The sequence below is a fragment of the Oenanthe melanoleuca genome, chromosome 7, assembly GCF_029582105.1.
Source record: "Oenanthe melanoleuca isolate GR-GAL-2019-014 chromosome 7, OMel1.0, whole genome shotgun sequence".
NCBI lineage: Eukaryota > Metazoa > Chordata > Aves > Passeriformes > Muscicapidae > Oenanthe > Oenanthe melanoleuca.
Genome location: NC_079341.1, coordinates 17,848,216 through 17,864,104, shown reverse-complemented (window position 1 = coordinate 17,864,104; position 15,889 = coordinate 17,848,216). Strand labels below are relative to the sequence as shown.

The window sequence follows — 15,889 nt, the reverse complement described above, 5'->3', positions numbered from 1 at the left end:
CTCCAGAAGCTTTGATTATTGTTTTAAGACTCTTGCATCAAGTCAGATCGATTCTATAAAGCAGTAAGTTTTCCTTCACTGTTTGTTACAAGCTATTCCTTCCTGTTTTACATAACCTATAAGAGAAACATGTTTCCTCTTAGTATTTGTTGAGTCAATTGCTAACCAAATACAGCCAAATGCTACTGAATTCCAATATCCCATGCCAGTCTCTAAGAAAATTAGTGTCATTAGTATTTAAATCCCCAGCAAGCTGAAGACAGAGAAGCCTTGGTCCAATATCCCAGAGGGATAAGCAGTCTTGACTGTTCAGTCACAGGCATCGGCTGCTCTGACACTGCCACGCCCATGCTCTGTGTCATGCCAGTGTGGGGTGCAGACAAGTAAAGCAGATGTTCAGCAGTTGGAATAGAGCACCTTGCTTTGCCAGTGGGACCTGAGAACCCGGGTGCCTCCTTTCCTGGGCTGCTGACACTATGTCTGATGCACATCTCCCATGGAAAGCTGAGCTTTGATGTATCTCCCTGATTTAAGACAGAGGCTGGTTTATAAGCACCAAAGTGCTGCTAGTAAAGCTATAGATAGTTCAGGCAGCACTGCTTTTGCCCTCGTGTGCTGGATTTGCTTTCTGCATTATCTAAATATGAAACACAACATAAAACTTTGCCACTAGCCATTATAGCAATTTACCTTCTATCCTCCAGTGCATAGTGGCTGAGTCTGGAAGTGTTCTGGACACGCATCTAGTTATCTAAATGAGTACAGCTGAAGTGTTATTTCAGTCACACCATCCATCTGGAGCCTTGTCCATCTGACTCCTGGCTGCTTTTCCCCAGTTTCAAATAGGAATGGCTCATACTGGCTTTTCCCCCATAATCTCTGTGCTCATCTGTGCTGCTCTTCAGCACAAAACTAGAAAAATTCCTTGCAACCTAAGTAATCTTCTGCAAAACCTGGAAGGGGGAAAAAAAAAGAGACCTTCACATTGCTGCCTCATGTTAACAGAGCCCATTAAAGCATGCCCCCAAATACAAGGAGCTATTGCAATGTAATTCAGCTGAACTCCTCTCAGTGGTCTCTGAGATAAAAAGAAAAAATACCAATCTTAACAGTTTTCACCATTAGGACCATGTTTTGTTGAATGTACTATCTACATATTAAGATTTTCATTTTAGCAATATATGAAAGTAATAATATAAGTGGAAAAGGATGAGGGTCATTAAAAACACAAGAATCCTGACAGATGATAAAGGATGACAGAGGAGTAATTCTTCTATTTTATGTGTAAAGGTTTTATTAATTGGCCAATAGGACAATAACCTTTAGGATATAGTAATTTGCTAGATTGGTATGTGTTTTGGCTCAGTAATAAAACTATCCTGACAGCTCTAAGAAGACAATTTATTAGATCAGCTCAGCACCTGATACATTCTTACATAAACCTACAAGCAGCATGAGGATTTCATGGTATCATATAAATGTTTTTGAATTGACATTTAACCAACAGAACAAAATGCTCCAAACCCACTATGGCAAGTGCAGTTTGCCAGCTCATAGGTTACTTACCTGTCTTTGCAATGGAAAGGCATGCAGGGAAGGTATTGTTGTGCTCAAATCAGTGAAGAGAGCTCTGCCAGCAGCCAATGAACCACAGCTGCAAGCCTGAAACAAACAATTTGTGCCGCAGTTAGGGTGATTACGTCTGTCATGAATGAAGCTGTACATTATGCAAATATACAAAGCTGTGCCACAACCCTTCATGTGGCATTTTATAGGGACCAATCCAGGGGAATGAAGGAAGCTTGCACCACCTCCCTAGGTCAGCCCCATGTATGTTCCTCTGCCATACTCAGCCCAAAGGCACAGGAGGTAGATGGCAGAATTCTGGGCGCATGGGGCATGTTCTACTTCTCTGAGTCCTTTAAATCTTTGCTAGTTCTATCAGTTTTAGTGGAAACTGCTGTTCTACCAATGAAGACAAATGAAGATCTACTGGATCTGCTCACAAATGCACAGAGGAAAGCAGTTCCTAGTGCTCTTTTCTGCAAAGATTTGACAATGCTAATAATCAGTTCCCTTTTCCACCTTTCATTCCAGGCCTGCTAAACCCATGAGTATCCCAACAAGTTTAGACAGAAAACACAAGTAATCATCTCTCCTATCCTTGTCTTTTTCTTTGATTTATACACATAATTTTACTGGCTTGGGAAACAGCACAATGAAAAGATTGCAAGGTGACTTGATTACTTCCAGGAAAAATAAAAGTGCAATTTATCCAACAGCAAGAGTTTCTCAAACATTCTGTTAGGAGTTGAACAGCTGAAATTATTACGGCAAGAACCTCACTTATTCAGAGGATAACAATCTCAGTTTCAAAAGATACACATGAAGGTTCAAAATTAAATATGTGGTAACTGTATAGAAAGCAAAGCTCATGTACTCTACATGGCAGGAAACGGTTTTTTGTGCCACAGTGCCAAGGACTGGAAATAAAAGGCTTAAAGAGCAGTAAGAAAGACAGGATGTTAGGAAAAACTATAATACATCTCTGGGATAAGTAATGCAGCCATCACTGACAGACATCTTTAAGAATCAAGTGGACAAATTTCTTCAGAATATAAGTAAACTTGAGCCAAACTTAGGTACTGAAAGAGGTTAGAGAGTTTTTCAGTGATCCTTGCCTAGGAAGCATTAAGGACTAAAACCTGCTTTATTTGTGGAAGGGGTGCTTGGAAACACACTGGCCTCAGGTGACAGGTATGTAATGCCAGACTCCCAGGATGGTGACTTGAGGAGCTCTACCTATCTCATTAGACTCCTTTCACCAATCTGGGATCACAAAGATACGAGATTTCTGGATCATTCATTATTTCTCTGAAAAATGGGTGAAAAATGTCTTACCTTTCCTACAAAGGCAACACAGTCCTCATCTCTCCAGTGCCCGGCTGCCTGGAGCCAGGTGGGGTCCAGCCTCAGGGGCCGGCAGGGCTCTGGTCCCTGTGGTGCAGAGGGAAACACTGGGCTGGCGGTGCTGCCCCACACCCCTCAGCTCTGAAACCACAGTCCCCACCCTGGCTGCAGCTGATATGGAGAAAAAACTATTCTTAAAAATGCAGTAGCAATTGTGAGACTCAAGTATTTTAGCCATTGGTATCAGGACACTCTCTAACCACAGTGGCTCCAAATTTGAAAATCCCCTGCCCTGACACGCTGCCCAGGGCCCCACCCCACCAGGCCAGGGTCCCACCCCACCAGGCCAGGCTCTCCGGTCTCCCTTATCCCACTTCTGGAGAAGAGCACCAAGGCCTGATGGCTGTTTGAAGAGTAATAAAAGACCAAAAGACACTTCTCACCTCGCTGGACTCCCCTCCCTCGCCGAACGCCCCGGGGCCCGCAGCTCCCCTGCCCGACAGCAGCGGCTCCGGCCCAGCAGGGCCCAGCCCCGGGCACGGCAGGAGCGGCAGCGCCGCCGGGCACTCTCAGCCCCTCCCTGCCTCCCTCCCCAGGCTGGAGGAGCCGCGCCCGCCCGGGCCTGTGCGGGACCTGAGGGACGGGGAGAGAGGCCCGGCCGGGCTGCTGGCCCCACCTCAGACCTGCGGTTTTCGCACCTTCGGGAAGACATCAAAGCTGGAGCAGGAGCACGCAGGATGCTTTAAATTCCAAACATGCCTTCCTTTTCGGGGTTGCTGATTTTAAAACACGCAGTCACCTGCTCGCCGGGCCGTGCTGTTCTGGTGCCTGCACTGCCGCGATGCATTTCCCCATTTCCCGCCAGCGTCAAAAAGACTTCTCAGAAAGTCAAAATATTGACCGTCCTCCACGAAATAAAAACACGGTTCACACTATCCAACGTATTTTCGGGTGGTAAAACCAAGACTTCAATTTCGGTTATCAACATACAGAATAAGAAAGAATGAAGTCTAATGTCAACTTACAGCTGTAGCACATTCTCCTTGAACTCTGCACTGAGTCTTATGCTGTAGAGAAGGGAAAGGATGGAGTCCCAGTGTTCTGTTTGAGTCTAATTTTCTAATAATTCTATGAGCTAATCTTATCCCACAGCTCAATATTTTAAAAAAGGACCACTGAAATACTTCCAAGTTGTTTCTGTGTGGTCTATTCAATCAAATAAAATTTTGGTTACCTTATCATGAGAGATGCTTTAAGTTTCATGGAATCTTCCCTTTTCATCTCCACTGTTACTTAATTAATTATTGTATTATTGGTCTTTTGTTCGTAATTAAGGAGAGCTTGCTTTAAATATTTTCCTGTTTCTCACTGATATGGTTATGTGATTTGCCCTGTGCTGAAATGTAAAAACACACAATGAAAACCTTGAAATTTCAACTGCCGTTGTTTATTACTGTTTTGGCTACATTCTCTACAATTTCAGCAGCATCTTAAAGAGACAGTTAACATTTCTTTATATACAATGAAAACAAAATGGCTTGCAACATCAGAAACGAGAGCAACAGTTTAACTGTACAATACTAAATGAAAACCTGTGGTAATACAGCCTCCTCTTTCTGCAACATGGACAAAATTACATATAGGTATTCAGCATCAAGAATGAGATAGTAAAAAGAATAGTGAACAAGAGAGAGATACACTGTTTTGAAAAATAAGTTTCTACCATACAAGGCAGTTAGAAAATGTTTCACATTTTAAAATATCTGTACAAGCCACAAGAAACATTTCCTTGCTGATAGGAACTTCCAGAAATAGAGAATAACCATGAGCAACTTCTACATCTATTATCAATGCGCTCTGCAGGACGAGAACGCAATAAACTGACTTAAAGAACTGTATATTGCCAACACAGATCTGCTTTACATGCCTTGATTGTTAGGATTGCCTATTCTCAATCTCTCGTACAGCTGACTTGCACCTTAAGGAGGTCATTTGACTCTTGTAAAAGTAAAAGCAACATCATTTAGCAGCAATTAAAAGCGCCTTGAGGGAGACTTAAAAAAAATACAATATCCAATTAGAAAAAGCCATACTTTAAACATTTGTACAGGAATAAGTTGCTGAAATTTAACTGAAAATGTGACATCTGTACAACAATTTACAATAGAGCTAGAAGGGAATTTATCATTATTCCTGCATAGAACATTATACATGACCTGTTTGCATTTGGTTTCATACTGTCGCTTGCTTTTATTAGAAGCCTGGAAGGTTTCACAAGTTTCAATACCACAGCAAGTATAGTATTTTTAAAAAACTGAATGGATTTCAAAATTAGCAATCTATTTGAGAAATAAGTACCAGGAATTCCATATAACCCTTCCAATCTAAATTCAGTGAAACACCACCACATTTTTGGAGGTACAAGCCTGAGTAGCCAAATAAAATACTCCCATTTTATTTGAGAAATCTGATGCTGAACATTATCTTTCACCGTCTCACACTCCTTACTTTGGTTTCGAAAGATCAATGTCTTGGAAAGATGGCAGTTCATTTAGTTTGTAACCAGGCACAATTTTTCCTGTGTTTTCAAATGTGCTCACTACCCTTTTTTATTTAAATAATGAAAAACTACCCTTCATGTTAGAACTTTCCAGTATCCACCAAATGTACTTTAAAGTATTAAAAAGATTATTTACAATGTTCCCCAGAAAAAACTAAAAACCTTTTCTTCAGTCTTAAACACAGTATACCTGCTAGTTTGTAACAGAAAGTGTCATCCTTCATCCTTCAATGTTTAACGCTGTTTCTCAGAAGGGTACATTTACTCACACAGTCCATGATCCATTCCAATCATACAAATGACACTATGTAGGAGGACTTCAGTCTGAAAACACAGTTATCAAACTTGTCCTGTGTAAAAACACACAAATGCTTTCAAGCTCATGTCTGCATCTGAAAACTAAACAAAGGTATCATCCCATTCCTCAGCTGGAGAAATTTCAATACGAAATAATGCTTGAAGTAGGTGGTGTAGGGGATGCTGCTAGGCCAGTCATATGCAAGTTTCCTGAAGAGTTTGATCTCCTCATATGAGGGAGAAGATAAGGATCATTAGCCAGCTGGTGGACATCAAATCTATCCTCTTTTCGGTATGCTAAACAGCGTCTGATAAAGGCCTAGAAAAGAAATGTACAAAGTTACAGTAACATTCCAAATACATTTGCTTTCAGACAAATAGGCAAGTCCTTCTAGATAAACTAGCTTCTAAACAAATTATTGTTCCTAAATAATTCCATTCAAATGACAATTCAATTCAAATGACAGTAATATTTTACTGCTGAGCTCACTGAAGAAACGTAACATCATGGTAGACAGAAAAAAATCAGCAAATTAATTTGCTTCAAATAATCACACTTCAAATATGTATTTCCATGTTTAGGGACTATATTTACAAGTAGAACGTAAGCACTGCACCCAATTAGATTTTTGCATGTTTGGTGTCTGAATAGACTAATAAAAACCAGGACCAAGGGTCAGAGGGTTGAAAAAGCAGACCCTTCTACTTTCTCCAATGAGCTTCTAAAACCATTGAGCAAGGAGGAATAGGTGGATGATGCAGAGACAGAATTTCAATGCTTTTAGTTGACTTTTGAACATAGACATGTACCATGACAGGGTATAGCAAAACATGAAATTGACACTGATGGTTGCCATGCTGAAGAGGCATTATATAAAGAATATTTGGGAAACCACCACCTTGCTGAAACTCCCTTCCCATGAAATCAACTCAATCATACCTGCTAAAAATTACCCAATCAATTGAAAAACTCTGTAGTTACATTAACTACGTAATCCCTACATTTAGTCCATAAGGTGTATGCCAATCATTTTGTGCTAAAAGTTTCTGACAAGTCTTATGTCTAGCACACACAGAACATCTGGTCTCCTGAGAGCCTGGGCTTCAACATTTAATGACAGAAAATCCTTATTATTGCTACAGAACTGATTAGCACATCATTACTTAATTTAGAACTTAATTTAAAAGAATTACATATATCTTCTTGGATAAATCTGTTCAGCTGTTTGTTCTTTGCTCCAATTAAAAACTGGAGATTAAAGGAGAAAATCTGTGATATGTTTCAAAGAATCATCCTAGAATTTACTTCTATCATTTGCATATCCAGCATGAACAAGGTACAATATAAAAATCATGCACATCTGTTAGTAGATATTCGCATGTTCTTGGATATTACAGATTTTAATCAAATTCTTCACAGTAAATCCTTCAAAACAAATGAACTGTAAACATTTATTCACAAGATCCTCAGAGTAACAGTTTGTGCCTAAAATGTTTTTAAAATACTCCACAGTTTTGTGGCACTGTAGCCACACTAGTGTGAAGCAAAGGAGACCATTGCACAAAATAGGAAACAGTGAGGAGGATCAAAGGACAGTTACAGTCTGAAAACTAACTAACAATGTCATTTGAGGTTCCATATTTATTTAGTCTCCATGTTTTCCAAATCAGAATTTCAGTTTACAAGCTGTTCTTTTGCAACTGCCAGGTCTATAAATCTGAAAAACAATTTGGATTCTACATAGTCATTGTAAATGGTTCTGCATTAAGAAGTTAGTCCGAAATTGTTTTATAGCATTTCCACCAAAGAATAATTTCTCCCTCTCTCTCACAGCTATCATGACAATGGTTAATATGAGTGGAGAATACTGGAAGTTTATTTTAGTCTTTCAAATAAACAGAGCATGTAAATACATACAGAATGCAAAAAGTTACCAATTCTCTGTGCTGAACTGTCTACTCTTTCCTAATATCCTCTACATAAAAAACTACTGACAAAGAAATGCAAAGTTAAAAGACACAGATATAAACTCTTACTATGTAAAGCTATCAGTAACATGATGTGTATTTGTCAACTGCATTCAAGGGATAACTTTTGAAAATGCCAGTGAAATACCAACAGCAAACAAAAACCTCAATCAACCCCCCCACCAATTCTAACTACAATTCTTCAACCAGTTTTTCATAATCTTAACTGCAACTCTCTCACTAACATTACTTTTAGAAAATATAATGAACAAAAATACACCACCACTTGTTTATGCAAGTTTATGTACCCAGAAGACTTATTTTCTTGGGAAGTTACTGCCTCTAGAAATTCCCTTTTAATCTCTAGAAGCTGAATCTTAACATTCCTAACTTTTTGGCATCTTGTGTCCCAAATCTAAGTTTGTTTAATTAGCTGCTGAAACTTGAATAAGCATTCTACTATCTTGGCATTTTCTTTAAAGAGAACATCTATTGCATCTGGTCATTAATATATCTTTCAAAAATTGGGAGAGTTTTTACAAGCAAGTAACATATAATATTTTCTTCCACTTTCAGAGAATTGGACTTGTGTTACAGATGCTCACAGTAGCAATCATTTTGGAAACCACCTTAATCTTTTTCTGCATAGCCAGGCTATGTAGAGGAATTGACACCTTTCTAGCAGATCAACTATTTTGGCAGTTTTATTTTCCGAATGAGTATCAAAGTATCTTCTAGATTCCTTCATGTTTCTAAACCCAGATTTAAGTTAATACACACATACTATGACCTTTCAAGGGGAAGAGTATTAGAGGTCATATGCTTCAGATACCTAGTAGTCAAGCAGTTCTAGGCAATATGGCTGCAGAGAATAACATCCACTATTTTCAGAAAGAGCTTGCTACTGTTAGCAGCAGCATTTCACAAAAACTTCTAGTGAGACAGCCTGAATGAGACACATAAGATCCTCTGGGAAAAAGTAAAGCAGACAATTTTTGAGGTGGCCTACTTAAAAACCACTTGCAAATTTCTGGAAAACATATATATAGTTTTGCTTTGAAGTACATGATTTTGAGAAGTCCCAGAATAAGGTTGCTTAAATGAAAACATCAAAATACTAATTCTTAATTATGTTTTTGTACATACTTAGTTACTATGTCCCACAGCATTCTTGGGTTAACAACAATTTTACAGCTCAATCCTCTAAGATGAAGGTTTTACTTGGAGATTATAGTAAAAGTTACCTTGGCTTCATTGCTTACAACAGGTTTGACAGGGAATTGAACTTCTGTGGCTTTTAATATTGTATTTTCTTGTAAGATATCTTGCTGTGATTGATTGTGGCCAAATGGCTGCAAAACAAGCACATGATTTTCTTCAGGAGATTTATCCAACTACTTTGATTTCATAAATATTTATGCTACAGTAAGTTGTTGCAGTGTTAATACAAACTGCCAACTATTCTGCAAATAAAAAAGTTACAGGCAAGATTTTCTAATTTTTTTGCAAAATCAATGTAAAAAAAGTAACACAAGTAACTTTCCATGTAGATTCATGTCTTTACAAATGTAATTCGGAGTCCACTGAGAACAGGCACCTACACTAAAACTCTTTAGATATTCTCAAGTTTTTCTTACCTTTCTACCATAAAGGCATTGGAAAAAGATTACTCCAACTGACCACACATCAACCTTATTAGAAATCTTTGGTGGCTCTTTGCCAACTACAAAACACTCTGGAGGCAAGTACCTGGAAAACAAAACAGGCATTTCAGTCTTTAAGTATAGCATCACTAGAATGTGCTCAATTATCAAACTGTACAAACACCTCACACCTACACATCTCTCAGCTTTTGACAAAAAACAGTTGCCCTACAATCTGCACTCCAGCACCTTGCAACCCACCAAAACTGATATTACAGTTTTTGTACAGTTAGTCAAATAGAGGGGTCACAAGGACTAATATAAATATTTTTTACCTAAAATTATCACTTTTTAAAATTGGGACTCCAGGTTAAATGTGAAGCCATCTATCAAAGCAAGAAAAGATGAAAGCCAAATAGGGCATTTTACAGGAACACCTGGTTAGGAATCAAAGAAAGACCCTTTAACCAAGTTTTTAGTAAAAATTGTAACATTACCCAGAGGCATATATGATAGACAAAGGTGATTGTGATTTCTGTCCGTATAATCTGCAGAAAGAGAGCTTAATGAAAGGTGAGGAAGTTCCCAAGCCATTCCCGAATTACAGAATAACTGATTAAATGGAACTTCCTTTACAAAGCCAACAAAACCTTCCAAATGTATTAATTTAAGTGCAGTCAAGTATTATTGAGTGTTATATTTAAAATTAAAAAAAGCAAAAAACTATTAGTGCAACTACAAAACAGGCACTCTTTTGTTAAAAACATATAATACTTAAATAGAAACTTTGAAGAAATATTTGTAGAAATAGGAATGGAAATAGGCAGAAAAATGAGATGAAAATGCAACAATTTAAAACAGTATCACAAAGTCTTCTAGAATACTTGTCTTCAATTCTGATTACAACAATCAAGACAAGTGATCTTAAAGTAATACAAATGCAAAGAAGGTTACTAAAATGATCTGAAGAATGGATAGCCTACAGCTCAGAGGGGAAAAAAAAGTGAAGGCTACAAAAACACCAAGGAGCAAGTACTAGAAAAGGGTCACAACTTACTTTGAGGGAGGACAATGTTAGCACAGGAACAAACCAGTACATACTGGCCACAAATATACACAGTCTCTAAATTAGAGGATTAGGTTTCTAATGATCAGAGAACTGAGGTTACAGAAGACACTCCAAATCAAATTACTGGGGCCAAAACACTAACTGAATTTAATATAAACATCCAGAAGTTTACCAAAGAGATTATATAACCTAACTGCCAGGCAAGGCAGGCAACTGAACCTAGCGACTCAAGAAATCCCTTCCAGGGCTATGCTGCTGACAGTTTGTGCAATGTACTCTGAACAGACTCATTCCCAACCTCAAACTCACTCTAAGTGTTTCCCTCCCTAATGAAGATTCTGGGCTCAGAGAAAGCATGAATAAAAAACGCAAAGATTCACCATGAATCTATAATGATTTTAATATTTTTTTACATTTAAGTTTGCAGCACCACTAGTGTCTGAGGCATTCTAGATGAAATCCAAAAGCCCAAATTTTTCTGATCTATATTCCTAAAATAAAACATTTAAACTGTTTTTTAAATACGTAAAGCATTCAAAAGAGCCACAAAAGCCTAACACTTCTAAAATGCTTCAATTTGAATAATCATTTTTCCACAGCAAGCGCACAGTGGCATTTGTGGAAGACTGTGTGTTTCCTTTTCTAAAAACTCTGATGGAGAAGGCAAAAAATTTATTACATACAACTCCTCAATATGGGAAGAGGTGCAAAGCAAATGGGAATGACACTGGCTTCTCTGTAGGAAATGACTTCAAACAACCTGGCCAATACAGGATTTCTAATCCACCCACCCTGACACAGCCAGCACAAACCCAGGCTCAAAGAGCTACTGTGCCATGAAGAATCTGCATCTTTAGAGAAAAAATTTTAAAACCAGATTTTCTGTAAGCAACAAAATGCTTATTGTAATTCCTATCCTTTGGCAGCTCTAAAATTCCAGTGTTTTGGAAGAGCATTCAAGTACACAAAAAATAAATCACTGCTTCTGATCTGTCATTAACCTTTACAAAGAAAGAGTAAGTACTCTTTTGTCCTAAGGACATTACCTGTTGGTAATCCCTATTCCACAATTTCCAAGTACTAAGCACCCATGCTTAATCATCATTGCTCTGTCAAATGTCTTCAACCATTAGCAGGCAAAGATGAAATACCTGCTTCTTCAGAGGAAACCGTGTTTCTAAATCACAATGATCATCTCCACACTTATCTATATACACGTATTTATAAATAAGTAAGTAAATATCTCCCACACTCTCTTAATTTACTTGTTATGTTATTCTTCTAACACTTGGGAATATCAACATCACAGTACTGCACAAAAACCATTTTTTGTCATCCATGATAATATTTTTAGTCCTAGCTGTCTCTTCAAATCGGCTTTATAAGACATTTACAGGCATTTATAAAATCTGAACAATGATCCAAAGTCAAAACAAATTCAAACCAGGCCTTACCAGTAAGTCCCTGCTCCCTGTGAAGTTAAATCCATTCCATCCACCCCATAGCTATCATCATCCATTATTTTGGACAGACCAAAATCAGTGATTTTTATTTCTCCACATGCTGTTCCATCTACAAGAAGGATATTACCTATTCAGGGTAAAGAAAGGAAAAATTACTTCAAAAAAGCTAACAGAATGCTTTATTTTCAAAACCAAGTTCAATTTTCAAGCATATCTAACTTCATGAGGGTAAGTGACAATTTTACAGAATCAAAGATTCAATACCATGAAACAGTCTGGGTTAAAAGGGACCCATGACCAAACTCACAGCCTTGGTGTTATTTGCACTGTGCTTGAACCAGTTGAGATACATTTACATAATCTTTACATCCTCAAATCTAGTGTAATTTGACTATGACAAGTTTCTGTGCAAGTCTCAAGTTTCAGCAACTCTCTAGGTTACCATCATGATCTGGGAGCTGGGAGATGGCTGGTCAGCAAAGAAACACCAAAATGGAGTGAGGAAACATCAGAATGCAGCAGTATGCTAGTTACAAATAAGTTTAATTCTTTTTCTGCCAGAATGAACCCTCCACTACAGTTTTCAGGGTTTGCATATGCCACAAAATTGTGCCACGAAATTGCTGCAATCCTATAAATCTTAGTCTATGTGTCAAAGTTGTACAATAATTTCTTGATATAAAAATTATTTGATGAAGTTCCTCTGGGAACAAAAACTAACAGGACTAAGAACACATTCTGTACAATTTCATAAGACAAGAGAAACCTGTGTGAACACTTTACTACAGAACAGAAAGCAAACAGCCTGACACTTAGAATTACTTTAGAAACCCCACACTTGGAAGTGTAGCAGATTAAAGTACATGAAGAATATAAGCATCATTCATGCAAGATGGTAAAACAAAGGCCATGGAATCAAGACAAATTTTATATTTGTATATAATTGTAAAGAAAACTCTCTGTAAAGTCCTGTTTTAGAGTGTTTATGCTGGGATGCTGAAAGTGATTATGTATTTACAGGTTTAAAAACACATATGGGAAAAATTAATTACACATCAGCATTCCACAATTAACAGACAGGATTAAGCCTACTAATGATCTTATCTATTTATACTGCTAATTACCAATGCATGTATCTATTAGCTATACAATTTTCTTCCTACAAATTTAAGTCAGAATAATGCAAAGTAGAAAAGTTGTAACAAATGTTTTCCACAGAAAAGGCAGGTGATTCTGGCAATGAAATTCTGAAGAAAAGTATGTACTTTTTCCAGTTGTTTACAATAACCCTGACACACAGAAGGTAACTCTGGCATTTTCAGGCATGAATTACAAACAAAATAAGGGATAAAACATAAATTACATTTTCAATCATAACATTTCTCACTTACCTGGTTTAAGATCATAGTGTATAATAGGGGGCTTGATCTCATTGAGATACCGTAGTGCATTTACTATTTGCATTACAATGGACCTAGCTTCTTTCTCTGACATCAATTTATGTTGCTTGAGATAGAAATCCAAGTCATTGCCTTCACAGTATTCTAAAACCGTGCAAAACCTAAGGTAGAATTTAGAGAGACAAAATGAAAAGAATGTATCATACTGCACAATCAGGAACAGACATGACAACCTAATTTAATTCTGACAAGTTTAAGAATGGCTGCCTGAATATTAAAATATATGAATGAAATTGTTCACAGAACACATGATGTAACTATTAGCTTATGAAAACTGATGTACAGAACATTCATACTCACTAAAAGAAAGAATGCATCCATATGGATGAGAAATTAAGAAAAGCCTCTTTATTTATAGTAGACACATTTCTCAGAATCAAAATACCTTAACTATCCCTTAAGATGTGAGGATTTCATGCAAAGAGGTGCAGCCCAGTCACCAGGGGCTACATCTAGGCTAGTAATGCTCCTTATGTCATTTAGTCTTGGAAAATTGTCCAAGATATGGCAGCCTTTTGATACCAGTCAGGTGCTGCAAAACACTCTCTTCATCACCTTATAGAAGGCCTGTAATATTTAGCTGACAAAATTCTGCAACTAGTGTGGGGTTTTTTAACATGTTTTGGCTGAAAGCAAGAACATACATTATTTTGGTTCAAATACTCTTCAATTCTATTTCTCTAATATACAGCACTAAAATCCTTGCCAAGTTCTACTTACGTATCTGTATCCAGGGAGAAGTAGTCATACAGTTTAACTATTCGGGGGTGATCCAGTTCTTTGTGTATTCTATACTCTCTGCAGGCATGTCTAAAAGAAGATGGATATATTAACCTTCTACAATCAACATAATGCTATTAAGCTTAACATATGAAGCATAAGTAATTAATATTTACTTGTGGTAGTTTTCTTTCTTTTCATCCCTCCAGCTTTTGTTAAGCTGGTGAATCTTCACAGCAGCGTATCTTTGTTCATAAAGATCAAAAGCCTAAAAAAGAAATGCATGAATATGACAAAGTTATAACCAAAAGTGATAAAAATAACACCCAATAAAGTGAGGAAAAAAGCTGGCATATAATTCACAAGTCTATTGACAAGGCTACTGTCATGCTACCTTCCACGGGTTAATCAAAGTCTGGTCAACCCATTACAATCCTACTTAATTATATCTCCTTTTGTCGTCGTCCCCCCCAGTTAAATGTACATGGCTCAAAAATTAACATTTATCAGATTCAACAAACTCTACCTTGTATACTTCACTGAAGCCACCTCGGCCAAGTAAATGGAGCAACAAATACCGTTCATTCAATGTGGGGTGGTCTTTAAACCTTGAAAGAAAAAAAATTGTTTTATTTTGTTTAAGGTATACAAGTAGCATCTAAAATGTAAATTTCTTAGTATTACTCACCAAATAAAGTTTTCTTTTTAGAAACAACATATAATATGCCGAGCAACATTACACCACAAGAAATCTTACAACACAACTGTACAACATGACCAATTTCAGTACCTTTTGACTACTTAGTTTACACATACTATCATAACACTGTCATCAAAACAGTCAATCCTGGCAAACACTTTGTTATTTTGCTCTATTTTTTTGAGGACAAGAAAAGGGTGCTTAAACTTCAACATGTGAGAGACATGGGTCTCTCTTTGTTGTGCCAAATTTCAGAGAAGACTCACACTTCAACTTTCTGGAACAGACAACAAGGACATTCTTCCAATTTCACACAAAACATAACCAGATATGTTGTATGTTACTGCCTCTTTTTTGAAAAAAATAGATTTTATATAACACTAAGAAGTTAAAACAAATCAGAAACAGCAATATGAGGAAAACACACAAAAGAACTATGAGCTCACACTCTAAGCAAAAATAAAATGAAAACACTTCTTTCAAATATAGAATGATGCTGCCAGACTAAGAAAAAGGACCGTACTTTCTGTCCTAAAATATATAGAAGACAAAACACATTCTTCCATCTAATCAGAGGGAAGGGATCTGAATATTCATCACATTCTTAGCACAATAATGAGAAAGGCAAGAATCTAAGGCAAGCTGCCAGTTATGTTCCATAGAAAACTTTAAAGAGGGCCAGTCTGCCAATAGCTCACCATCCTTCCACGTTCTCTACAGTTTTGGAAGTATGGTCATAAGTAGTCAAGTATTTGAGAGAAGATGCATACTCTTGCTTCCTGTGCTCCTTTTAGAAATAAAACTTTCCTTTTCATTCACTATGAAGATACATATTTCAATGCTAAATATTTTTTAAAGAAACCATAAACAGTAATTAATAGATTCAGTGTAGAAGAAAAACAAATCTAGAAGCAGCGTCATTAGGCACTTGATGTCATGTGACCAGCAGCCCAATTCTTTTTTTATGGTCTTTCTATTACATGTGTATCTCTAGTAGGCCAATCTTGTGAATGTTACCACTTTCCCTTTCCACTGCTCCTTTCCAGCAACAGAGCCAGCTGAAAGTGTTGGTGAAACTGCAGTGTATTTGTCATCATGG

General features: G+C 37.3%; 1 protein-coding gene and 1 long non-coding RNA gene across 4 annotated transcripts in view; both read right to left on the bottom strand.

Moving 5' to 3' along the window:
* Positions 1-467: 467 nt before the first annotated feature.
* Positions 468-3,061, bottom strand: LOC130255572 (uncharacterized). The gene is made up of 3 exons (XR_008840952.1): positions 2,902-3,061; positions 1,567-1,662; positions 468-953 (listed from the first exon to the last, which is right to left on the bottom strand). It is a non-coding gene; the product is annotated as an uncharacterized LOC130255572 (long non-coding RNA).
* A 1,274-nt stretch (positions 3,062-4,335) lies between these two features.
* TLK1 (tousled like kinase 1) overlaps positions 4,336-15,889 on the bottom strand; it is a 66,769-nt gene continuing 55,215 nt past the window's right edge. For all 3 annotated transcript variants that reach the window (XM_056496432.1, XM_056496431.1, XM_056496430.1), the window contains exons 14-21: positions 14,617-14,698; positions 14,267-14,358; positions 14,091-14,180; positions 13,302-13,471; positions 11,902-12,037; positions 9,373-9,484; positions 8,980-9,087; positions 4,336-6,086 (exon numbers count right to left, since the gene is read on the bottom strand). In XM_056496432.1, coding sequence (XP_056352407.1) covers positions 5,910-6,086; positions 8,980-9,087; positions 9,373-9,484; positions 11,902-12,037; positions 13,302-13,471; positions 14,091-14,180; positions 14,267-14,358; positions 14,617-14,698 — 967 coding nt within the window. In that variant the 3' untranslated portion in view covers positions 4,336-5,909. The remainder of the gene's footprint in view (positions 6,087-8,979; positions 9,088-9,372; positions 9,485-11,901; positions 12,038-13,301; positions 13,472-14,090; positions 14,181-14,266; positions 14,359-14,616; positions 14,699-15,889) is intronic.